We start from the raw sequence: 27,649 nt of genomic DNA, 5'->3' as shown, positions 1-27,649 counted from the left end.
CTAGAAATTAGCTAGTTTCATGAAATCAGAACTCAATAAACACAACAATGTTTGAATAGAGCCACTTGGCCTCGTATTTGTAGTCTTATTTTGAAGTGTTCAGACGGAAACAGTATTGAATACAAACATGGTAACGCTGTAGTGGACAAAATCAACCACCAGAGTTTTTTTCTCTCGGAGATTTGTCTGCTGGCGGTGTCAGGATTTGTGTTTGACGGCCATTAAAATATTTTTCTTTAGTTTGACGTACGGTGGTTTCGTTTATTGTCAAGAAGGTACACTTGGGGAAAAAAAGACATCTGCGCACTTCTTATCATTCCGTCTTTCTCTTGGACCCTTTTCGGTGTATGCCTCGGTGACTGTCCATTGCAAGCTGGGCGGTGACAGCATTACAATGATCGAGCGACCAGAAACTGCAATTCCCAACATTGCTGTAAGTCATTTATTTCGTCAAAATAGCCACATTGAGATTGCATTGAGATTGTTGTATGGTTACAGGGAAAAAAAATAACAACTGTACCATCTTCGCAAAGTCTTGATCCTCTCATCCAACCTTGTTTCTCACGTTAGCCCCTGTTAGCTTCGTCCCCTCACATGCACTCAAGTCCTTTGAGAATTCGACCGTTTATGCGTACTCGATCGTTAAAATTACACATTCTTAAAACGTAAAACACATAATCTGACATTTAATCGCTGTACCCGTGCCTTCGGAAATTATTATTATTAAAAAAAAAAAAAGAGTGTATAAAGGTTCCCATTATAAATCGGGGTTAGCGAACGCATTATTTTAATAAAATGAAATTGTTATCGGAGAGGGGTGGACCGTGGATGTATTGATTATATAATTGGTAGGCTTGAATTAATGCAGTACGGTAATGTTTTCATTGTAGCAGAAATCAGGACTGCGATCGCAGCTCCATTCTACTCCTTTAAATGCTATTTAAGAATTGACACGAAATGATTAAAAGATACCAAGTCAAATTGAAAAGAGGGACTTGCAGCATCATCAACACTGGATTCGTGTGCATATGTGTGATGTCATGTGTGTAATAGTGAACCAAGCAGCTACTATCACTAGACTGTAGACTGGGGGAAGGGTTCACATGAAGAGTATGGCTGAGCTTTCCAGCCATTTCATTCACGCTCTCATCTCATCTTACATTATTTCCTCCGTTGTACCACATAACTAAGCGAATATAAAGCCAACATCCAAGCTTAGCCACCATGTTAGACTGAAAACCTTTTCACCTTGCAGTTGTTGTTCTGGACATCTTTGTGTGCATGCACATTTTCATTAACATTTACAAGCCACTTCCACACATTCACCTGGGGAAATAATCACTCCAATACTGTATGCCATATTTTCTGAGCGGTACGTGAAAGTGGGAAGACAGACCATCAAAGATGGCCTATTATGTAATGCAACTCTCCCTTCCCACGTACGCTCACAACTTGAGTGAGGCCCAGTCAAATATGAAATCACTTAAGTGCTCCAGGCTAGATCATTGGAATTGTTAGGATATTGACAAGGCGGATGGATTGGGTCCTGTTTTTCAAATGCAGTCTTTCTGTCCATAATGGACATTGTTGGATGTCTCTGGATGTTGATGTCTAATGTAGTGTAGCTTTACTGAATGTCACACTCTTGTTTTAACATGTACAGTATGGCTACCTATGCTGGAAAAAAAATTCAGACGCAAGTCCTTCTTTTAGCCAATTTAGCCTGGTGTGCATCCACTTTGTGCAGGCTCAAAAAATTGAAAATAATCCTGATTTCAATTTAGTGAGTCGTCCGACTCTTAAGCAAACTTAAAGAGGCTTCATTTTGTGACCATAATAAAGGGAGAGTGAGTTGAAGGAAGAGTAAACGTCTTCAAAGCAACTGCTTGCAGATACTCCAAACTCTTGATGGCAACATAAAAGTAACTATGTTTTACTTGAATGCCTTTAATGTCCAATAAGTATTGCATTTGCATTACTGTTTGAGCTCATCCATAGCCTCACAGAGACACAAGCGCATCTCACTGGTCACTGGTTGGTTACCAATCTTTTATTTATTTGTCATCATTTTTTAGTTTGATTGCATGTTATGAAACTTTTGTCTCTCGTTTGAGACAAGTGCAGAACAGCATTTTTCCATTCACGCTATGCGTGGCAGAGCCTGAAAGGTTGGTTAGAGACAGGCAATCCAGCAATCAATTGTTTTTGCCACTCCTAGCGTGTAGGGCAGTTTGGCAGGCGGGGGTGTTGGGTGCAGCAGGGGGTTATTTGGGAGTACAATGCTAGATAGGGAATCATACGGAAGGGAAGGGGAGCTGGGCAATACCTCACTGATCGGACAGTTAGCAGCCGCTGTTGACCTGAGACCTTCATCACAGCACATGGAGATGATTCAAAATGTAGGTTATTTACACAATGGGATGCTTATATGTTGTGTTCGCTTTACTCCTCTGTATGTATTGATGTGAATGTTTTTGTGTCGCTATTGAATTCCTTCTATTCATTTTCATTGCATCAGCAACCCCTAATCTTGGTTCTCCCTGGTCTGTCCCTGCACCTCCCTCATTTGTGCAATGCCAGGAGTTTAGTTCAAAGAAGCATTCTTTCTGCAAGACATCAATTATAATTGCAGGTTCATTTCAAACAGGATTGTTTTGACTATTTGTTACATCTGTGAACAGCTCAGGTTGTAAGCGTTTGTACGGTACAGGCCAAAAGTTTGGACACACTTTTTTTATTCAATCCATTTGCTTTAGTCTCATGACTGGTTCCTTTTAAATTCTCACTGAAGCCATCAAAACTATGTATGAACTGATTTGGAGTTATGTACTTAACCAAAAAAGGTGAAATAACTGAAAACACGTTTTATATTATAGATTCTTCAATATAGCCATCCTTTGCTCTGGTTACCTTTTTGCATACTTGTGGCATTCTTACCTCTTGGAACTCCATAAAGACTGTTGAAAAAACCTTTCAGGTGACTACATTATGAAGCTCATCGAGAAAATGCCCCAAATGTGCAAAACATAAATCAGAGGAAAGGGTGTCTATTTATTTATGTTCTATTTTATTATTTTGTCATTTTTTGTTCAGTACGTAACTCCACATGTTTGTTAGTTGTCATAGTTTTGATGTTTTCAGTGAGAATCTACAATGTACATAGTCATGAATATAAAGAAAATGTGCTGAATGAGGTGTGTCCTAACTTTTGGCCTGTACTGTATACATGTACCAGTTTTCTTGCATCAATAATAGCTTTTTATTGCTTTTACACAGCCATATTTTGTTAATATTTTATGGTAAAGAAAAAACTTTCACACTTATTTATGCACCGAGTTGCTTACATTAAATTGTTTGTGGTGTTTGTGTATCAGCAGCGGAACCTGGAGGGCTATGTGGGATTCGCTAATCTTCCCAACCAGGTCTATCGGAAGTCCGTTAAAAGAGGCTTCGAGTTTACATTAATGGTTGTTGGTAAGTAAGAAACAATTTACACTAAGTTGTCTGCTCTTCCCAGCGTGCTTTTAAGGTGTGTGTTGGTGGGTCATCAGCACGTTGAAAGATCTTAAAGTATTTGAGGTATTCAGTACACTCATCTGCTCAAGATGAGGAGCTGACAGTAAAAAACAAAAAAAACAAATCAACATGCATTCTGTTTCTGGCCCAGTGTGGCTTTGCTATAAGTCATCCACACACAGTAATTTACGAAGCTATCACTTGTCTGAGCTGGAGAAGCCACATGTTTGTTTAACAAACATGGTTGAGTCGAAGCGCCAAACTGTGACAGGGTTTTTACTTTCTGGACCTAGATTTGACACCACTGATTATTTACATCGTTATTGATGAAGGTTGGGTATTCGGTTAGCTCTGTTGTTACACTATGGCCGAGATGGTAAGACAGTAACAGACGCCAAATTTGAAGAGATGAAATGTGACAATTGGTAGTTTCAGGTCTTGCTGTAGGCTTTTAAAAGACTGAAAGAAAACAGGAATTGGTCATTGACCACTCAACCAGTTCCTGAACCAAGCATCCCCCAAGTTGTATGTGTAAAGAAACAATGGAATGAAGCTGCTTTGGTTAAGTTGGTCACACCCTAAAATGGAATGTGGGCCCAAGCTGTTCCACTGATGTTTTATTTTCTTCAGTCCTCTCATTTCTGTATTTCCGTTATCCAACTCTTCTTCCTCTCACTTTGCCATTATGGGAGTGGGGAAAGCTGCTTCCTGCGTCTTTGTCCAGCTGGCAGTCAGGACAGAAAATCCTGGAGCGCTAGTGAGATCCATTGCCAATGCACAGATCTCAATAGAGCAGAGTAACAAGACCTTACTTATATCATTTACTATATTTGTTTTTCTTGGTTGCCTTAAGAAACTCTGAATTGGGTGAGTTAGATTCCTCTTATGAATGAAGACTGTAGCAGCATTGTGACAATTACCACATTCTTTGTGGAATGTTCACATAAAATGGATTGGGCACTTAAAATGCCTCTAAAACCCTTCATAAGTAAAACAAAAAAACAAAACCAATGACAGTTCCATAAGACCAGTGACAGTTCCATAATTGTGGGTGCGTTCAGAAATACGCTACGAGCATGCACCGCTTCAGTCCCACTGTTGGGAAACGCAGAGCGTTGTTCAAATGTGCCTTTCAGTTATTCAAAGTACCCCCGTAAAGGCTTGACGGAGCCCAACATGTCAGGCAGTACAGATGGAAGCAGTTCAAGCATGAGCTGCTGATTGGTTTGTAACATACATACATAATGAATCCCGTGTTGATGGCAGCGATTGCGGCTCGCTAGGACAAAACTTCCGTTTCTGACTACGGAAGTTTTTTTTAAATTTGTGGTGGCGTCAAGAAACCGATGACTACTACTTATTCTATTCCTTCTTTTACTTTATATTGGTGGTTGCCAAATACAGTTTTGGATGTCATCTAAGCTCGATGCTTAATCTATACAGTATTCTAATTTAAATATGTACGTATAAACCGTACCTGAGTATAGGTCTCAGGACCAGCCAAACTATGAAAAAAAGTGTGACATGAAATCCAAAAACACGCTAATTCTAGTGTCTCATAATGCGCAACGTGTTAAGTCGTCCTTGCCAGGCAGCCAAAGCTTGTTACTAGCTAGTTGGTGTGGCGTAAGTAGCACTGAGCTTACCTTGATTTTACTTGAACAGTGGAAAGCAACGAGGATGGGTAGACCTACAGGAAGGATGTTGCACCACGTCCCAGCAAAGCTTTTTGGGACTCTCTCTACATTTCAATTATTGAATGAACTTAAAAATATGTGATTCTCTGTATTGCTGATCAATGTGTTTTCATAAGGCGTATAATGTAATTTTTTTACTTGGCTACGCCGCTTATTTGAAGCCGTGATGTATGTACAACATATGCAACAATGCCGATTGGCTCGTGCACACGACCATGCGTCTGCTTGCTAATTCAAACTACTTAAGGGAAATTTCATCCTCTCATTTTTCATCTCCCAGTTTTGCAGCTGCTATTTTGAGATACACATGCATGCTGTGACCCAGCACGTGCCGATGCTGATTCATTCTCAAGCTCAGTGGATCACAGCCGACACTCACTTTGTCTTCAAATTTAAAGTACGTTATTGTGTGGTCAGGTTTTTTGGGCCAAGTTTGCAGTTGAAGTGGGATGATTATTCTACTGTGGGATCAGCTAGACTTGCTGATTATCTTTATCAAAATTGATTACCTTTGTCCACTGTTTTGCTTTGTCCCCTTTGTCCTCGACAAACGAGAATGATCTTTTTTAACAGTCAGTCTCTCATGCTCGGATACATAAGTTTGTCTCCTCCAAGAATACTTATATAGTAGAAGATGAGTAGTAGCAGTAGCACATGGCAAAGGGATCTCACACAAAGGCACTTACATCACTGGCATGTGAGATGGTGACCTTCTGCATACCTGAGGCCTTACTAAAATAGAAACAATAATTGTCACGTTTTATAGATTAGCTGTTTTGTGCTCAAACTACAGTGTGTGCAACATTGATTGGCGGGTGGGTGCAGCTCTTCCAAGTCTCGTTTTTTTTTTTCTTTCTACTGCCCAGTGCCCACATACCATTATTAATAGATTCATAATTGTTTTCATCTACATCTTCCCACATCTGAAGTCAGTTTCGTCCCCTGTGTTGCGCATGTGCATTTGTGAGTTTGCAATCTACTCTTGCAATCAAAACGGACCCTCAGGAAAAATAAAGATTTTTGAAGTCCACCGCCATCGAAAACAACCTCATTGATTGAGTTAATGAATGAGCTGAACTGCGACAGAACTAGGGCAACAAGGAGGAGAAATAGGCCAAATTGACTTCTTGTCCCTCTGATTGGTTTGAGATTTGCTCTTTTCTCTGTTGATATGTATTGTATCAATTCCTGCTTTTAAAATACATGCGTGATGATCTTTTTTTTTTTTTTGTGCCGTTTAAAATTCATCTCATTTTGGCAACTAGTCGCACCCCCAATCCTAACACGAAAAATTGTATTAGTAGGTGAATTGGCAACATGGATTTAAATTGTGATTGTACAGAGCAGATTGCGTGTTGAAATGAAGTCTGGGAACACTGTGTTCATATTTTCATAGCCTTTGCTTAGTGAATCATAGGCTAGCTTCTACAGACAATGAGACATCTGAATGCTTGAGCTCACAGTTAAGGTTGTTTTCTTGGCTGCTAACTCAGCTGAGTGTGAGTTAAATTTCCCTTTGGGGGCTTATTTATACCTTCCAGAACTGAAATAATAAATGGTTCTGCAGATTCCATTAAAACGGTACAACAGTGACATTTTGGATCAGAGTTTTTGGGTGGAGCTGCCACTTCTTTGTGATTTAAATCATTGTTCATCTCTTCATTTCATTTTGGGCTGTTTGTTTTGTCAGGTTGGCATCAGTTCTGACACTAACCTATCAACTGACACAGACAAATCAAAGCAAACAGTCAGACAAGCACACAGGTCATTCAGCAGTTACCATACTCCCAAATAAACACGCAGCCCATCTGTGTTTTGTGTTTCCTGTCTTAGAGTTGGAGGCAGTCGTGAGAACTGAGGAAAAATAAGTCATTCGTCTCTGTTACAAATAATAAATACATTTGTATGTGATGGCGCAGTGCCAGCCCCACCAGCAAGAAGTTTGTGGATGCTGTCAGAACCTTGACATTTTCCAAGGCTTTCAAATCGATCAGGTGTTATTTTCTTGGGAAGCATATAAAGGGCTATTTTATAGAAAGAAAGAAAATCCAAAGCTATCTGAAGAAATATGTGACCCCGCTGTAACAAAATTAGTCGTAACATGCACAAGGGTGACTCCGAGATACGAGGTAGTAAATGGTTCAGTAGGTGAAACTTCAACCCCTTTCCAAGGTTGACTAGTTTAATTTTCATGAAATGAAAATATTGACGTGAAAGCAATCGCTCAGTATTTTGCCACTGTCTTTGATATCCACATGGAGACTCACCAACATAAAGATATCAGTATAAAGCTGGTGATTCTGTTTTGCTAATTTCATACTCATTCTAATAATTCTACTTAATTATGAACTATACTTATGCCAGGAAGCCGCAGGACTTCTCATAAACAATCGTCATGAACTCTAGCAATAACAACAGTTTCTAAGCAGAGCTAGAGTTCATGACCCAAAATACTGTCTCCTGATAGGGCTATTACCATTTGTTCAGTAGCGTAATAGTCACAGTTGTTTGCCACCGTGCTGCAGCAGTCAAGCTGATTGCTGTGACTCAGTAGCGGCCATGTTGGCGGTGATCACCAAAGGCAATGCATGGACATGGGAAATTAGTCATAACTTGCTCATTTCTCAACAAATTTTCATTAGGTTTACTTTTTTTTTTTTGTCAACGCAAAAGTGTATGTTGCTATTTGAAAAAAGCGCCCCTCTTTAAAAATAAATAAATAAATAAGTTCATGTGAAAGGTTATTCCCAGTTCCCTTGTAATTGATGTATGGCGTTGTGTGCAACCATATTCAACAAAATGTACTGGCATCCTTGGCCTTTTTTGTTTCCTTTCCAGCCAGATATATGGAATTTCATTCACTGAAAACATATTCTAATTAAAATTCCAGAAATTCCACAGCCATATTTTTGTGAAACCCTTTGAATGAATCAATTTTAAGGCCACTACAAGTAGTGTATAAAAGTGAAATAATAGAAGTGCTTCCAAAATTGTCCAAATACTTCTGGGCTAGCTGGATAAGCATACATGGAATCCCTTTTTTCTGTTTACAACCTCAGCAATACAGCAATCAATTCATGGCAGGTTTCCCGTTGCATTGTTGACATTGGACCCTAGTTTTTTTTTTTAATATTCAGCATGCCATTTATGTCCCCAAAATAGTTCATTAGTCTCGCAACTTTACTTTGTGTGTCCATAGGTGAGTCTGGTCTTGGAAAATCAACGCTTATTAACTCCCTCTTTCTGACTGATCTTTACTCCAAGGACTACCCTGGCCCATCACAGCGCATAAAGAAGACTGTACAGGTGAGCCAAAGCATTCTTTAAACTATTGCATTGCATCTGGCTAGTACTATGTATTTTATATTCATTCTTCCCTCTGGCAAAGAGTTTCTTTGTGTACAGTCTGTTTTATTTGGAACATTTCCACATTTTCTGACCTAGGACGATTCGGATTAGAGGTTGCGAAGGTTACTGGAACTGTAATTTACAAACTATTTAGTGAAAGTTCCTTGAAATGAGATTCCATGGCTATTGAAAGACAGATTATTTGGACCATGTCATGCTAATAATAATCCAGGTGAAAAGGAGGAGGTGAATCGGAAGCAGACTTGAAGTAGAGCAGCAGAAGAAAGGACATAGCGTAGCAACTAAGGGAAACTTCCTGACACTGGGCCTTCTATTTTTTCCTTGTATGGTTATGTTAAAACTGAGTAGGAGACAGGCAGGCATCTTGTGTAGCAGTGAGGGGTGCAGGGAAAAAAAAGCAAGGGTGGGATTCGGGAAAGAAATGACTAAAAGTGGGGCAGGAGAGAGAAGAGAAATGCTAAGTTGGTGAAATTCCTTTTCTTTCCTTGAGTCAGAGGGGGACAAAATCCTGCATGGTCACAGACAGATCATGACTGATGTCAGAGAGAGACTAAGAATTTTGTAGCCAGAGAGGCATTGCTTATATACAGAAATGAATACATGGCAGGTCCAGTTTTCATTAAAAAGATGACCAGTGGGGCTGTATCTCACCAATGCATTCTTGCCACTGTTTGGTTATCATCTATGGCAAATTTTTGCTCAGCCCACTAATTGCTGTTACTCCTCGTTCACTCTGAAGTTGTTCTGTGCTAGTATAAATGTGAGCCCGAAAAGCCAATCTATTTTTAGTGTCATTGTGTGCGGTGGGAGCGGATAGAGGAGGCGGAAGTTCCGCCTTCGCGCCATCGACCGTCCAATCAGAAAGTAATAGCCTTCATATAGGTTTTTTTTTGTTTGTTTGTTTTGGGGTTTTTTTTGGGCCCCAAAAATCCTGATCGTGTAAAGCCCGAGTGTTTACTCAAGCAATTTGAGAGGAACAGGGTCAATCTATTTACTGTATATTCAAGAATAATCTCACATTCCAAAAGATCATGTTGTGTTCTAATGATGTATTTGTCCTGCCAACATTTTTTGAGGGATTTGGCCTTCTGATTGACTTAACAGACATCATCCAAACATTGTATTTTGGTTATGCTGACATGTTTTGCAACTTTGGTTGATTTCGTGAACAGAGCAATGTCAAATTACTGCTGTGTGTACATTTGCCTCGTGCATAGGCGCGCGTCCACGAGTGTGTGTTTGTGCGTGCACAGCTGTACAGACAGTTGATTTCAAGGTTTGTGGAAGCTGAAGAATGTTTGTTTTAGAACATGAGGGCTGCAGTTAGTCAAAGGGGTGATCCTAAAATAAGTAGACATCCTTGTGAAAGTATGTGGCTAGTACGACCTCAGCAGAGTTACGGCAGGAAATGGCAGATCAACAATAGGCAGGACTCAATCTGAATGTAGTAGTGTGTGACTTATGTGAAGACAACTTTATGCGTATATTTCCTTTAATTTTTAAGTTAAATTTCAAGTGAGGCAAATTTGTTTGTTTAGACCACTCTATGCCCAACCAGTGTTGCTCAACTTTTGCCTGCAGAATGCAGTTAAAAATATCTGGCGGATTACCTCATTCAAATCGGGCTTGTTTGCCACTCCAATAGCGAGGGCGTGAGCTTGTGCTGACATCAACAAAATCCCAAAAGTGAATGTACAGGTTTATGATGTACATTCTGCCATCTACTGGTGGAAGAGCATTTGATTGTTTTTGTCTGTTACTATACAGTACGTGGTTGGCATAGATACATTAACAAAAACAGATTTTCATATATTTTTTGTTTTTTTGGGGGCGGGCAAAATAATTGACATTAGATAATCTCCCTCACCTGATCTCACATTCTCACGCCACATTAATGTGCCACGGCACACTGGTTGATAAACACTGTTTTAAGGTATTGGTACTCGTGGAGGCTAGTAATACCAGTATTGTCCTCCCTCTTGTGGGCATTTCATGATCGGGAATGAAAGGCATATTTGATACTGTACATGTCTGACTGATGCCCATTAAGATGCATTCTGTAAGTACTGTATATGTATAGAAAAGAAAATGTAATAAATTGCAATTAATTGCTTGTAATGTCAAAGGAAAATGGTATATTGGGGTTATGGGGTATATAGGTCTCTATTTTAAATTTATTATATACATTGTTCTTTTCTTTTCTTTTATTTTATTGTATTTTATGTATCAAACGTACTAGTTATTAGTGATATCTGTACTTGGTATTGGTGACTACTCAAGAGTTGACTACTCTTACTGGTAGCGGTCTATAGAATCATTTTGACTATTTAGATAGGGACCAAATAGACTCAGTTTTAGAGTAATATTTACACTTGGAAGAGAGTAAAATAAAGAATTGGAAAGAATAAAAAATAAAAATGACTCAAGGTAGGAACGAGCTCACAACCTTCAGCTTGGGAGGCCACTTTGTGCTAGTATATTGCTCATGTCAGCTGCAGCTGATTCCATGATTGCATGGATTCTTCCTAACTCTCCAACAGACCAAAAACAGTTTTTGGTCTCTTGGGGAAAAGAAAACAGTAGAAGGAGCGTAGCTCAGGTGGTAGTCTGGCAGTCTCCCAAGCTGAAGGTCGTGAGTTCGAACCGTAACCCTTGAGTGAGTTTTATTATCATTATACTTTTTTTCCAGTTTTTTTATTGTACTCTCTTCCTAGTGTAAATCTTAGTTTACTCTAAAACTGAGTCTATTTGATCTCTATCTAAATAGAGTCCAAATGTACTCTAGAGTAAAATTTACACTACAGAATTGACTGAGTAGTATCTTAACATCTCCACCTTTAGTGTAGTACCATATTGTGCCTCAACATGCCGGGCATCACTGAGGTCTTCTAAAAGAGATGCAGCGTGATTAAGAGCAAGAAGAGAAAGTGTCCCCAACTGTGCTACTACAATAGTCATTATTCATGATTCCCTCAGTGCATACAGAATACAACCCTGAAAAAGATTGTGGAATCACTGCTTCTGGAGGACAATCATTTGAATGTTTAATATCGGATCATTTAAATGTTTAATATAGGAGATAAAAACAAAAACAAAACACATGTTCCTTTTGGCTTTATGAAATACACAAAAATAAATGAAGAAAGAATTGTGGAATCATGAGGAAAAAAACAAAAAACTTCACCACTAGGACTTTTTTCGTTTGTTTTTTTTAGTGGAGTATACGCATCTAGATGGAAAATAAATTTCAGCGCCCAATTTCTCCAATATCCATGTTGTACTTGGCTACTTGCTCACAGACCACCCTCGGTCCACAGACCACTCTTTGAGGGTTTTCGTATTTGCTATTAAAGCCTAATAAAAATGTTATTTCCTGATTTTAAAGGTGTGGGGTCTTCCGTTTTCACTCAGGAAAATGCACTATATAAATACAGGATGTAGACCCATGAACTCCTCAATCTACACTTTTTTTCAGCAGGACTAACTCACCAACTGTGTGCACCTGGAATTGCAGTCTTGTTAATGGATAACGTTACTGGATGTGTTTCAGGTGGAGCAGTCTAAAGTGCTTATTAAAGAAGGGGGCGTCCAGCTAACCCTCACAATTGTTGATACACCAGGATTTGGAGATGCCGTAGACAACAGTAACTGGTAGCTTTCTTGTTTGTGTCATTGAGTCCAATTGTTATACTATAGAAATGATTTTTTTTCATGTTTCTGTTTTATATACAGTAAGTAATACTCTCCCCTTTTTTAGTTGGCAGCCAGTTATCAACTATATCGACAGCAAGTGTGAGGACTTCCTGAATGCAGAGTCGAGGGTGAACCGCAGATCGATGCCAGACAACAGGGTCCACTGCTGTCTATACTTCATTGCGCCCTCTGGACACGGGTAGGGGAAACATTTAATCAGATTAAGTTTTGGATCACATTAGGAACCACTGGAAATCATGTTGACGTCCTATAGAACAATCTGTTTGTAAGGTTGAATCAGTAAGCCTAATATTTAACTTTAATAGGTATGTTGAATTTTGTGCAGCATAATTTACTTTTATTAAAGAAATCCAGTGGCTAATGTTTTGTCATAATTTTAGCAACCATAAACATGAATATAAATGGTTGTCAGCTAATGCAATTTAGTCATTCAGAAAAATGTTAACATCTCTGCTCAATGCTCATGCTTGACAGAGTTCTGCTCACCTTCCCTGCAGGCAACCATGTTACTTAATATAAGCACGCATCAGCGCAGGTGCACTAATTGGGTTCTTCTTCACCTCATCGCAAATATTTGAAAGAGTGCCCTGACATGTGACGGCTCACGTGTAGTAAACAAGTTCAACCATAATTTGATACTTGTGGAAAAATTCTCCTCAGGTGTCTTAATAACATATATGTGACATGTTTTTTGTTTTTTGTTTTTTTTCTAAATACGAATCCTATCTCCTTTCGTTTTTTTTGCGGGAAAAATAGATCAGAAAATACATGGGTGCTTGTTATTCTTGAGAAATTATAAGTGCCCTTTCTGAGAAGCTAACAAAATTATAACGGTTATCTGTTCATTTATCAACACCCGGTGTAGCCACCAAATGAAGCGGACAAATTATACTTGTGAATTAATGTAGCGTCTTGCCCATTACATGCGCAAACACAAAAACTGTCCCACTGTAGAACTGAACAGCTCGCTCACTGACAGATTTTCAGAAATATGCATTAGGGTCACTGTTGTAAATTTGCACCGTTTGCGCAAAAACAAGCATCATCTCGTGCTGTACAATATAATTACTAGGGGTGTGAATTGCCTAGTACCTGACGATTCGATTCGTATCACGATTCACAGGTCACGATTCGATTCGATACCGATTAATCCCGATACGAATTTATAAGTCGATTGTTGCGATTTTTTTTCATTCAAATTTAGAAAATACTAATCAGTAAGCTTGTAGAGTGTAAGATTTATATGAAAATGTATTATTTATTTATCTGAAATTTCAGTCTTATAGAGGTTGTAATCTGTTTCATGTTTGAACAGCATTAAAATAAAATATTAAGGCTTAATGTTCCGTTCATATAACATTCTTCCATGCTCAAGGTGTGAATCCTAACCCGAAGTCAGACGTTTTGTTGAATATTTTTCCATTAAAAATGGAAGTTTAAAAATCGATTCACACAAAAAAAAAAGGCAATGATGATAAGACGTTGAATCGGTAAGACTACCGAATGAACAATTCTGAGCTCTTAAAAAAAATAAAAAATAAAAATTAAAAAATCGATTTTTTTTTTTGAATCGATTCGAGAATCGCGCGATGTAGTATCGCGATATATCGCCGAATCGATTTTTTTTTAACACCCCTAATAATTACAGTACCGGTGCATTTGTATATTTGTTAATTTTTTACATGTCTCCTTTTAAGGACCTGTACACCTGCATCTTATTTGGGCTCTTTTCATGATTGTATTCATATCAGTGTTTGCATAACCATGCAAGTAAATAAATTTAAATAAATTTGTCCGACTTGTCATCCTATTAAAAATGCACCTTCTTAGAACCAGCATCATTTTTTGAGTGCATGTTGCTTTGGCCCCCTGCTGGTGACCTACTGAAATGCACTTTCTGTTGTACGACTATTAAAAGAGGAAGGCCTATTTCTATTTGATGGGGGGAGGAGCGGGAGTGATTCTTCAATGAGAGTATTTATTCCGTTCCAAAAGAGTATGAAACCTTATGTTTTTTTTTTTTTCTTATTTTAGTTTTTTTCTGATGAACAGTTACTCCTAGACAATTAGGTTTATTTAAACTGTCAGACATCAAATCCCCAAACATAATCAGTAAAACATTTTGTAGTCCTCCTCAGTTGTTGACATTACCGTGAATTGTTGCATGTCTGTTGGCCTTTTTTGTTTTCCATCCATCCAATGTCTCTGTTTATTTTTCAGGCTAAAGCCGCTTGACATCGAGTTCATGAAGCGGCTCCATGACAAAGTCAATGTCATTCCACTTATTGCAAAAGCTGACACTCTGACACCAGAGGAATGCCAGCTTTTTAAGAAACAGGTATTTGTGATCTATGGCAAAGCCAATCTCATGTTTTTAATCTGTACCTTTTTTCCCTGAAAATGTTTTATCCAAAGTATCTGGAAAAAAAAATGTAAGTTTGACGTTGATAATGTTTCCTTTTCTGGAGATCATGAAAGAGATCCAGGAGCACAAAATCAAAATTTATGAATTCCCAGATACAGACGATGATGAGGACAACAAGCTGATCCGGAAGATCAAGGTACTGGACCACAAAATGTTGTTAGTAATCTGCCGAGAGAATAAAAAACTGCCAAAGGACAGTCTGCCCTTCAGTTCCTTTCAATTGCTTGCAGTTTTGCCCCAGTTTTAGCTGTAGCTTCTAGACAAACTCATTGAATAACTCTACAGAGAGGGTCAATCGTGTAACACGCCCCAGTAACTGCTACCTCTGGCCAAAACAAAACATGGTATCTGTTTGCCTCTTTCAAATGATTCCAGTCAACAGTGTTCACATATCTCTACCTAAACATTTCTACAATGCAAAAAATCTATAAAATATTTTAAATCATCTACCGTATGTAGCCTCAACAATGCTCAAAGTTGCATGGGAATGTCAGTCATTGGTAAATGCCTTAATACCATGTGACAACTCTCTTGCAATAAATATGATAGTAAAATTACATTCAACACAATATTAAGACTATTTTTTTACCCCAGGAAAAGATGCCACTGGCTGTGGTTGGCAGTAACGTGGTAATCGAAGTGAATGGAAAGAAGGTCAGAGGTCGCCAGTACCCGTGGGGTGTGGCAGAAGGTAGGTGCAAAGCTGGTCATCTGCCAGAGCAAAAAGATACTTTGCAGACATTGTATGTATTTACTCTTTGGATGTTATAGAATTTTGCACAGTGTTTTTGTAGGTTCATTGAATAGGATGTTCCAGAACATATGCTCATACCAGTATGTTCTCAGACCCCCTTTGTATCCTCGAAATGTGTTAACTGCCAGGTGATAAATTCAATCTTGTCAAAATGTAATCTGGAAAAAAATGTTCATTAAAGCAAGTTTAGATCATTTCAGTATTCCCTCTGATAGGAGATTTATGGAAAAAGGGCTGTTTCAGTTAACTGTCGTATGTATTTTTGCAATTAGAAAGTAGGGTTGAACAATTTTGAAACATAAAATAAAATAAAAAAATAATAATAATAATAATGTTCGAGAATAAAGTGTTCAACATGCAGGGATGAATGGGTATGAGGCTATAATGGTAGTTTTGAGTACTTGTAGTTGAGTTTTCGTAGTTGATGAAATACCAACTTTCCAAAATCAATAAATAATCATTTTTATTACCGTAATCGTGACGTCAAAATCAATCAATCACAGAAGAAATGGTGATTTTTTTTATTTTTTTATTTTTTTATTTTTAAAACATAATGGCCCAGCTCTATTATCTACTTGAATTAGAGTTAAGTTACTAAATATTTTTACGCGCAGTCTTTTAAACGTACACTGTGGTGAAACAATTCTACCAGAAGCAATGAATTAGTTTCCAAATTGCAGCCTACGATTTGAAAATTGTATTCTACTACACTGCGATGTTGTTTGAATTTGATCAATTGTTCAACCCTATTGGAAAATACTAATTGCAGAATGTGCCTCTGAAGAGTATTGCATTTTGAGTTGAGTTTATCACGTCAGTTAATACATTGTTTGCTTTTACTCCCACTGTGTTCCCCCCAACCAAATCAGAACATTCCTTCTGGTGATATTGGGCTTTGTCCTGTTAGGGATTCTGGAAAAGGAGGCTGGACTTTCTGTGTCTTGAATTATATTTCTTACACTAAGCATCCAGCTGATATCCAAGATATTTGTCATGTTTTTTATTTATGCTAGAGTTGTCTGAAAGATGATAATTTATTAGTCTTTCACATTTTCATTCTTTCCTTTCTCTCCCTTTTCTGTTTTTTTTTTCTTTCATTCTTTTCCATGACTGACAGAGGGCATATTTGGTAAACAGATCCAGCCTTGTCTTTATTTTAACCCCATTTTGTCACCTTCAATTCCCCATCAGAGCATCCTTGACCTTAATCTTTCCATCACTCCTTTCCTCTCCACTCTTCTGTTGCTGCGCTCACCTCATTAGGCTGATGATCAAACCGATCGATGCTTTTATCAGACTTGGGCGTTATATTGATTGCAACATGCAGATATTGAAAGATTACCTGCTTTCATAAGATGACGTTATATTAAAAATAAATAAAAATAAATGCCACATAACGCAGGGGTCAAAATCACCAATATTTTTAGTCGTTTGTTGAGTCGACCCAGAATATTTACATGCAAATGCAATATAACCATATAACATGGTTCTTGCGTTTTGCCCAACTGCGGAACTGCTTCTTTCGTGGCTGGAGAGTTGGGCACAGGAATTGACTGGAAAATGGCTCACCACTAGGCTTATACTTCTTTCCATTAATAAATAAAATCAGCATTTAGAAAATACATCTTGTAATTTCATTGGTTTTCTTTTGTGAGTTATTAAAATTTTCTTGACGGTCTGTAACTTTTAGCTGAACTAATTTTATGTTGTTGTTGTTGTTGTTTTTATTTAATTTTATTTAATTTTTTTTAATATGTCAGGTATTAGGAAGGGGCAAATTATTTTTCATGGCACTATTTAGTTGATGCTATTAGCAATGAAGAAAGGTTGTTTTTTTGTAACAGGGTCACAAGAATGCTTTCTGGCATCTTTAATTCGGAAAACTAATTACAATCTGACAAGTATATTTTTCATGCTATAAATAGCATTTTGTTTTATTTTCGTCTGCCCTTATTTAGACATGTTATTTCAAGTAACATCTTTTTTTTTTTTTTTTTTTTTTTTTTTTTGGTCCCAGGTCTGATGCTATGGCTAGTCTTTGAAAAAATAAATTAGAAGCCGCATTGCACTAACACTGTGGGTCCCATCTTTGCTTCTAAAGTGTTTCTCGAAGTTGTACAGCTACAGTTCTGATGTACTGATGTAATGTGTGATTCCATTCTTTGTGTTTGAATCAAACACAGACTGCTATCACTGAGCAAAGCTGGGATCCATGATCTTCACACATCTTAAATAAAGTTCACAAGCTCATATTGTAGCAGTCTGTGTAAGTTATAATGTAACGTGGCGTTATCATTATTTTCATTCATTTGCATTCTTGGGCAATACAAAAGAAACAAACGCGCATGCTTTTGCACGTTTCAAATTAGAGATTGTACGCTTTTAACACACATTATTTTAGTTTTTCATCATAGATTAAAAAAAAATAAAAAATAATAATATTTTTATAACTATACATGAACCCCTCAGGCCCAAAACACCTGATGGACAGTGACAGTATTCTTGAAAATGATCACTGGTTGACAAATAGACTCGACAAACAGGGTTAATAATTCATCAGGTATTTTCTGCCTATAGGATCAGAATACTATTATTGACAGGTCATTTTGTTTTCTCCCTTTAATCCTTGAGATCCTTGTTTGTCTCCTTAAAATTGCTCCCCCAGCTGCTCATGCATAAATCCTCTTATGAGTACCCAACTATCCCACTCCCTTTATAACCCCTGCACTCTTAAGCCAGTCAACTTGGATACATGCAGGTTATGCTGATGACCTGGGCCAAATCTGGGCTGATTTTGGGCCAGAATCGGCATCTGAAATTGAAAAAAAAACAACCTCCAGTTACTCCAGACCCAGATTTTGCCCCCGATAGGCACAGAGTGTAACCGAAAAACCATACCCCTCCCCTTCGTCAGAGCTCCCCCCTCTAGAAGATACAGGAGGTCAATGGCTGGCTTGGGAGGCCAAGGGGCGAGACTGCTTAAGTTTCATCAATGGTAAGGTGTCCTCCTTATTCGCTGTCCTGATGATGATTGACTACCAGTGGACTGGAAGTTAAACCAATAAGGAGCAGCGTTTTTATTTGAAGTAGCGGCTGGAGATTGTATATGTTTTGCATATTACCACATCATTCATCCTTAGCAGCAGTTTATCTGCAGTCCTTTTCCAGAATCCCATCTGATCATTAACCATGGCTGTGTAGTTAAACTCTAGTCAACCTCACTAACCATCCCATCATGAAACTGTTTGACAGAAGTAATGCACTTTTAAAGGGAACTAGGTGTGACGTTACATTTGAAAAGAAATGGCATATTACTTGTACTCCACAAAGCCCTGTTGTGTGTAAACTAGAAATCTACCGATAGCGCTTTTTTCAGAAGTACTTACATTTAACTCATTTGCTCCCAATAACGTGTAAATACGTTTTTTAAAATGTTCTAAGTGTCCCAAAGACGTATTTATACGTTGTTGTTGTTTTTTTTTTATGCTTGAGCATACAGAAGGCTTTGATGCAGCCTCTCAACTGCAAAGAACGGTTGCAGAAATGGTAGTTATTACACAAACGGCCAGGAGGTGGCAGCAGAGCAAAGGAGATCAACCAGGGCCATGTAGAAAAAAAGCTCAATTACTTACAATTTCGAATAGATTCGTGAATACTGCTGAAACTAATTGCTGCAAAACGGAAACAGATAGAAACATACTTTTTTTTTCCTGATGAAAGAAGAGACTTTAATCTTTCTTTTGATAGGTTCCATGCATTTATAGCAATAGAACACAATATTCTGCGGGCCTTGCAAAATCAGCCAAAATCCAGTAAAACAGCCAGGAGCGAACGGGACTGCTTCTGTGAAATTGGCTGGGATTGAATGAGTTAAGTACTTGCCGAGACAGAACCCTATTGCCATATTGCAGTTGTGTTGAAAATGTTTTACTTCAATCAAATATTGTTCAAATGCAAAAGGTTCTTGAACATGGCATAAGTGTCCCTTCAAATATAACATTTTGAAGAGACAAAAAAGTACCTATGGTACAGTTTTGTGACAGAAACACAGCTGGTGGCCTTGAGCCAAGCGGAGTCAGTGACAGAGTTCGAAACGTGGTCCTTACCGGATGGCCTCCTTCGCCGTACAAATGGAGGCCATCCTCCAATGGAGCATAATTTGCAGTCAGCTAACAAAGATAAGTGTTTATCTGTGTTGATCTGTGGTTACAAAAGTATCTTCACACAGCTAATATGGTTCCTCCTCAACCTAACTGGAAGTTATCTCAGGCAGGCTGCTCAAGTTTCACCAGTCTGTTAGTATGTGAGCATTTTTCAGAGTACAGATATTCAGCATCAGCTATCTGTATCGGTGACTCCCTAGTGTAGACTTTATAACCATTGAGGGTCGATAAACTTTTAAGGATAAGAAATATTGGATATTAAGTTATCAGAGCAGGATTTGTAATACAGGACTGTCTCAGAAAATTAGAATATTGTGATAAAGTCCATTATTTTCTGTAAAGAAATTAAATAAGCAAAATGCCATACATTCTGGATTCATTACAAATCAGCAGAAATATTGCAAGCCTTTTATTGTTTTAATTTTTAATATTGCTGATTATGGCTTTTTTTTTTTTTTTTTTTTTTTTTTTTACTTGGTCTGAGGAAATATTCTAATATTTTGAGATAGGATATTTGAGTTTTCTTAAGCTGTACGCCATAATCAGGTAACAAGCTGTCATGGTAAATAATCAAATTGATATCCCCATCTACAACTAATTGTATGAATTCATTATAAACAGTAACTCATATGTCAGTCAAAATAACTAATAACTGCATTAATCACAACCACAAACCTGTTTTTAATACTTATATTGTCAGTAACCAAAAATAGATGTTTTTTTTTTTTTTCGCATTAACTGCAACAGTTAACCCTAATTGCCAAAGTGAAGCCAAATCTTAAAACACCACCCCCCCCCCCCCCACCCATTCTCTATTCACTGACAGCAATCAACAAAAGCAAAACATGCTCACAGTCATTTTAATAAACTTGTTTTTCTGTGTTTCAGTGGAGAATGGGGAGCACTGCGACTTTACTGTGTTGCGCAACATGTTAATCAGGTGAGAAGTTGTGGACGCTGCGTTTAACTGATCAAAGCAAAATTTCCCAAACAGAATAAGTCGCTTTATAGTCTCACACAAACTACTCAGCTAGCTCAGAAAAGCATGTCGAGTCCAGTTCCCTTTGATTCAGGTCTTCTTGCACAACATTGACCTAGATCACGTTGAATCTTCATAAGTTCATATCCTACTTTTATTTACTCCCCCCCTATCAACAGGACCCACATGCAGGATCTGAAGGATGTCACCAACAACGTCCACTATGAGAATTACCGCAGCAAGAAACTTGCTGCCGTCACCTGTAACGGAGTGGATAACACCAAGGCCAAGGGACAACTTACTAAGTAGGACTCATAACTTCTCTTAAACTAAAATGCTGCTTTATTCATGTGCCCTAAATTAATATACTACAAATATATAATACAGAATGTGTTGCCATCCACTGTCGAAGTATAAAACAAAAGTACAAAATGGAGCAATTAATGTAGAACCTCTTGGTAGAACTTTAGAAATTGTTAGGACAAATAATTTTTAAGTTTACAACCCATGCTTCCTGAGATCCATGCGGAATGGCCAGTAATGATCAATTGTGCTTTTATTTCACACCACTGTGCATGTAGCATTTTTTTATTATTATTATTATTATTATTAATTTTTTTTATTATTATTATTATTTTTTTTAAATCTGGTAACCTTTGGGCCACTATACTAATATTGGGCAATATACATGCAAACACTAGGACTAGTACAGTATCAGAAGATTCTTTTTGGCTCACTGAGGTGATAGTACAACAATTAATTTGATAGCAAATTTGTAGTGATTTTTATTCATTTAACATGACAAATAGTGTACAATAACCCAATATTTTATTTGAACAATATTCTATTTAAATGTAGACCAGAAAAACCCAAATGCAACTAAAGCAAGTTAAAAAAAAACAAAAACAAAAAAAACTGATGTCACTTTCAACAGGAGTCCCTTGGCACAGATGGAAGAGGAGAGGAGGGAACATGTGATGAAAATGAAGAAGATGGAGGCAGAAATGGAGCAAGTCTTTGAAATGAAGGTTAAGGAGAAGAAGCAGAAACTGAAGGATTCAGAGGCTGAGGTACAAGTGTGTTTTTATTCATCAGGGGTCACCAACCTTTTTGAAAGTGAGCACTACTTGGGTTTTGATTAATGTGAAACTCTACGAATTTAATACACAGCTCTGACATAAGCAATTTGCTCAAATCACCTTGCATAACAATAAAAATCTCTTTAACTCATTCACTCCCAGCCATTTTCACAGAAGCAATCCCGTTCACTCCCGGCTGTTTTACCAGATTTTGACTGATTTTGCAAGTCCCACAGAATATTGTGTTCTATTGCTATAAAAGCATGGAACCTATCAAAAGAAAGATTAAAGTCTCTTCTTTCATCAGGAGAAAAAATGTGTTTATCTGTTTCCGTTTTGTAGCACTTAGCATTAGAAGAGAGCTAAGTTTCATCAGTTTTCACAAATCTATTCAAAATCTAAAGTAACTGAGCTTTTTTTTTCTACATGGCCCTGGTTGAGCTCCTTTGCTCTGCTGCCACCTGCTGGCCGTTTGTGTAATAACTACCATTTCTGCAGCTGTTCTTTGCAGTTGAGAGGCTGCATCAAAGCCTTCTGTATGCTCTAGCATAAAAAAAAACAACAAAAAAACGTATAAATACGTCTTTGTGACACAGAACATTAAAAAAAAAGCGTATTTACACGTTATTGGGAGCAAATGAGTTAATAGCTATATTTTCTTTATGAGAAGGCACTTATTTTAATGATATCTCACATTAATTGGGAAACAGATACTTTATGTTGTATCTATAAATCTCTGCCAGTGTTCACATTATTCAAACTTCTGCAACACTCCTAGAAAATTACACTGTCCCGTCACTGGTGAGCTATTTTTAGAACAGGTCTACGGGCTGCTCATGTGGTCGAGTTTGTGGTTTTATATGTGTTTGCTGTTCCACCTTTCAGCTGGAGCGACGTCATGAACAAATGAAAAGGAACCTGGAGGCGCAGTACAAAGAGCTTGAGGAGAAGAGACGAGTGTTTGAAGATGAGAAAGCCAACTGGGAGGCTCAGCAGAGAATCCTTGAGCAGCAGAAATTGGACGCCTCTAAGTAAGTAACAAACACCCTCAAGCATCCCGAGCGAACCCAGCAAGCACCCCACCGAAAATAATGTTGTTCCAATGTAATGGCGCGACGGAAAAGACTGCAGTTTTATGTTACGTCATTTCAAAATAGTGCAAAGGCATCTGTGCACAATAGAAATCTGGTTAAAAACGGGTCGCTGTGGACATCCTTTCGACGCCATGTGAGCAAAATTTAAACCTCATTTATATATATAGAATCTAGGGCTGGGTATTGCTGCCAACCTCACGATACGATACATATCACGATACAGGGGTCACGATACGATACGTATCGCGATACATATGTATCCCAATAATTGATCTTCAAAGCGATACGTATCCTGATATTGTATATTAATTTACTTGAGTTTTATAATAACAGTCATATGTATACCTAAAGGATATATTTATTATGCTGGATGAGAAAAATGCTTTTGTTAGTAGCTCTTCTGGTTTACCACCAAGCGGCATGCCTGGTCTAAATGCGTACGCACTGCAGAGCAAGGAGCAGTTTTCACAGACACACCGGGAAAATTTACGTATGAGCCAATATGAGCAAAAATATCAACGTATTAAAATTACATCTCTAAAATGTGCTTATTTGAAATATTTGGGGAAATAAAAACAGCATTTTTTTTCATGTAACACATTTTATTTCGTTTTTAAACCAAATATAGGAAAATTGATGCATTAAGACATGTGCCATGTTAAGTTTATAAGTAAATAAATGTTGATTCGTACTCTGTTTTAATTTTTTTTTCACTCACTCATTCACACATGTAAGCTTGAGTGAGTGAGTGAGTGAGTGAGTGAGTGAGTGAGTGAAAAAATAATAATAAATCCGTGCATGCTTTCAAATTGCCGTGGGGAGTGACGTCACTCAGCTGACACGTTCGCCCGGCCCCGTTTGCGACACTCCACCCCTCGGTCTGCGATTGGCTGGAGGGGTGTAAACACTGTCTTTCCACAGAAACGTCCCACTGTTTACAAAACAAACACAAAATAGCGAAATACAGGCTGGGGGTGTGGGGGTTTAGGACAAAATCACTCCCACACGTTATGAAAAGCCCATATCTATAAATTGAAAAGTAGTTAATTTGTTTAAAACCTGTATTTAAAAAGTGCATTTTCCTGAATGAAACCGACAGACAGCCCCTTTAATTGGTAAAATTAAGCGGTTAAACTCCATTAATTCATAACATTTTAAAGTTTTAAGTTTTATAAATAATGGATTAGTGTGGTCTCTGTATCCACATCCAAATACGACACGAATAGGCTCGGTGTAGGTTTTGCCAGCACACCCCTCACATTTCAATATGGAACAATCAATGAATTATATAACAATAACAAAACATTCTTGTTCAACGATTTTTAACCTTGAAACGGCTACGGTTTGGCGTACTTTAGATTTAACATATTCTGTGTGCGATTTCTGTGTTAAATGTTTATCAATAATGATACCTCGACACTTTATTTTATGTGTGAACTGGAGAATGTGGCCCTGATGTGATTTCTAAGCAACCTTTCTTGTTTTCAAATCTAGGACAATGGAGAAGAACAAGAAGAAAGGAAAAATCTTTTGAAGACTGGTTTTGTTCCTCCTAAGTACCAGCTGTGGCCCTAAAATCCTTTTTTTTTCGCTCACTTGCTTTCTCTCTCGCTCTCACACATAACACACACATGGTTACTACTATAACAGCGTTCTATTGTTTGGCATTTCAAATGTGACGTGTGCCATATACGCATTGTCACACAAAATGTTTTACTTTCAATTCTGATGAACACCTGTGATTTTGTTGGAGAATTCATGTTTGTAAATTTGTCTTCCTCCTTATTTGACAAAGAGGAGATGCCCGAGTTCCTCTTAACTACAGTCTAGCGGTAAAACGTGGTGGGGACCATGCATTTCTACACATGTACTTCGTGTGAGTCCTGTGTACTCGAGATATTCTTTGAATCCACTCTTCTATACTCTTTGTAACTGTTTCCACTCTAGAGCACTAAATATTTGGGAGACGGTTGGAAGAATGCTTGGTGTATGTAAAATGCTTAAAAATGTATTAGACCACCATTCATGAAAACGATAAAAGACTATAAACATCTTGAAATACTGTAATGTACTCTTTAAGTGTGCTTTCAATTTGAACAGAAATGAGAAATTTCCAAACTATTTCCTTTGACGTCTTAATCATTGTATTTTAGCATTAAAAAAGGCATTTTAATTACTGTTATATTGTATAACCGAAACCTAAAAAACAAAACATTTTTAGATATTTGCAAAGCTGATTATTTGGACAGCTGTACGTTGGCATGGTGGTCTAATAAATTTGTTAAGCACTACAATTAACTGACTCAGGACTGCTGCGAAAGTCAGGTTGGAAAAAAGACCCACTCGCATCAGACTCTTGGACATTGGACTGGAGCCAATGACTTTTCAAAACATGGCTGAAGTTGTCGTCTAATAGGAGGGAGAGAGAGAGAACTCATTTAAAGAGTTGACACCGTCAGGTTTAACTTTCAGTTATCAAGCTGGTGTTGTGCTGATAAATAACACGTATATTTGTTACATTCTGTTTTATTATTATTATTATTATTATTATTATTGTTATTATTATTATTATACAGGACTGTCTCATAAAATTTGAATATTGTGATAAAGTCCATTATTTTCTGTCATGCAATTAAATAAGCAAAAATGCCATACATTCTGGATTCATTACAAATCAACTGAAATATTGCAAGCCTTTTATTATTTGAATATTGCTGATATGGTTTACAGACTCAAAATATCTCAAAATAGAAAATTTCCTCAAAGTAAAAAAAAATTAAATAAAAAAATGCCATAATCAGCAATATTAAAACAATAAAAGGCTTGCAATATTTCAGTTGATTTGTAATGAATCCAGAATGTATGGGATTTTTGCTGATTTAATTGCATTTCAGAAAATAATGGACTTTATCACAATATTCTAATTTTCTGAGACAGTCCTGTATACATGATTAGGTCTAAATGTATTCCCCGGATTTCAGTAAATTGTGTTTTAAGGTCAATACAGCTCAGAGGGCCAGAAGGATCTCTAACTGCAGTCTAAGTTGTCTTTACTTTTTGTATTTCCTAGTTGAACTGAAGATATTATGCAAAAGCCTCATTGGTGTCGATATACAGTATAGAGTTTACAAATGACCATGATTAAAAAAAAAAAAAAAAACTTTTATATTGTGATGTAACTGACGACTGTTGTCAAGGACTGGACAAAGTATAAAAAAAAAAAAAAAAGTTTTCCTCCACCCTGTACTGCAAAGTAAAAAAGATGTTTTAGAGAAATCCATATAGCCTTATCTCTGATATTACTGTAATATAATATGAAAATGCTTCCACATAACCAATAAAGGCTTGCTTGTCAAATAGAATATTGTAAGTTCAGGCTAGAGGGCAATATGTTAAACCTTTACTATTTCTTACCCAGAGTCGTCATGTTTTATTTTCTTACGACCGTGAATATGATGTGTAATGGAAAAGGACCGCTCCCGTGTAGTTTTCTTAAGTAACCCTTATATGAATCCATTATCTTACTATATTTTTCCATACTGCATGGAGTGTTCTTGGTGCATTCAAACCAGATCTTAAAGGGACGTACCCGAAACCTTAGCACGTAAATATTATCTATTGCTTCTGGGCATGATAGATGACATATTTTGTGTACATATTGGAGGCTGTTCAGTTGCCTTTTTTTGTGGTGTTTATTTTGTTTATTTGTTTTCCAGAATTCTTAATGCCAGAAATAACCACTGAACATGTTATTTGAAAGTCAGTGAAAAACTAACGGTATTACGGTTAACACATTTGAATTGATGAACCCCAGGACCTCTCTATTATGATTGATTTTTCTGAAAGAATCAATCAAGTTATCCATCAATTTTCACAAAAGTGGTGTTTCCATTGATGCTTAAAATGTTCCAATTTGCTGGACCTTCTGGCATTTTTTTAAAATTTGCTTTTAATGTTTGTTTTCTCCTAGCTTGTTTTATCAGGTCTGTCTGTTACTGTACATTGACAATATTAAAATTGACAAATGTTTGAACCCCTACTCCAAAGAATCATTTTTTGAGCAACCTTTCATTCAAATAGTTTATACAGAGAGAACTTTACAATGATTTTATTACAATTAAGATATGGGTGATAAATATGCCTCCATGATTGACTTAAACATTTGAAATGATTACATTTTTGTGTAAGTATAGGCCTATTTCACATTCAAAGCCAATAAGAATACAAAAATGCATTATTTAATGTTATAGCTAAATAGTTAAAACTGTGACAGCCTCATCTGTTGTGGAGTAAAGTGAAACGAGTACATCTACGGCTGTTATGAAAGTTTAAAATGCACATATTCTGTTTGTTTCTACTTTAAACTTGTTTCCAATAACTTATTTTCTCATGCTATTGCCATTATTATCCATCCAGCATCCGAACCACGTATATTTTATTATGTACGGTATTTATTTACTCATTTTTACATTTTTCCCAAAGTTCTAAATCTAATGCAAATGTATTTAATGCAAACTTATTGCTAATGACTTGTGTAAGGAATGATAGTATCATTAGTTTAAATTAAACGGCTAAATAATGAATTATTATCAATGTCAAAATTTTCTGAAAAAGGAGTTGCTCACCACCACAAACACCGCCCTCTTCTGGCGGCCTTGGTCAACTATCAATTAATTTTAATAATTTTAGCCTATTTCTATTATATCGTTCACTAACTGGCCACATTTCATGATGATGTCAAAATATATTTATTGTGAGTTTTGTATGAAAAATATCACATAGGTTAAGTTTTTTGGAAATGTAGTCCACTGCATAACCTTGCATAGTGACGTCACGTAGAACCGTGTGACAATATGGCG

The 27,649-nt window shown here is 37.2% G+C and overlaps 1 protein-coding gene across 7 annotated transcripts; it reads left to right on the top strand.

Moving 5' to 3' along the window:
- Positions 1 to 134: 134 nt before the first annotated feature.
- LOC144015845 (septin-7-like) lies at positions 135 to 26,829 on the top strand. Of its 7 annotated transcripts, none has more exons than XM_077516235.1 (14): positions 135 to 433; positions 3,378 to 3,474; positions 8,413 to 8,519; positions 12,133 to 12,233; positions 12,340 to 12,474; positions 14,517 to 14,634; positions 14,765 to 14,857; positions 15,316 to 15,412; positions 16,593 to 16,604; positions 20,527 to 20,578; positions 20,797 to 20,922; positions 21,552 to 21,687; positions 22,582 to 22,727; positions 24,285 to 26,829. In XM_077516235.1, exons 1-14 carry the CDS (start codon positions 395 to 397, stop codon positions 24,322 to 24,324), a joined length of 1,299 nt encoding a protein of 432 aa, XP_077372361.1. In that variant the 5' UTR covers positions 135 to 394; the 3' UTR covers positions 24,325 to 26,829. The 7 variants fall into 7 exon arrangements, with proteins under 7 accessions (XP_077372361.1, XP_077372360.1, XP_077372364.1 ...); XM_077516234.1 differs by having other exon boundaries at positions 3,375 to 3,474; XM_077516231.1 differs by lacking the exon at positions 135 to 433 and adding an exon at positions 2,236 to 2,399 and having other exon boundaries at positions 3,375 to 3,474.
- The last annotated feature ends 820 nt before the right edge of the window (positions 26,830 to 27,649 follow it).

This window comes from Festucalex cinctus, chromosome 3 (genome assembly GCF_051991245.1).
Source record: "Festucalex cinctus isolate MCC-2025b chromosome 3, RoL_Fcin_1.0, whole genome shotgun sequence".
Classification (NCBI taxonomy): Eukaryota; Metazoa; Chordata; class Actinopteri; order Syngnathiformes; family Syngnathidae; genus Festucalex; species Festucalex cinctus.
The sequence above is the reverse complement of the archived record's forward strand: the minus strand, read 5'-3'. Positions and strand labels throughout refer to the sequence as shown.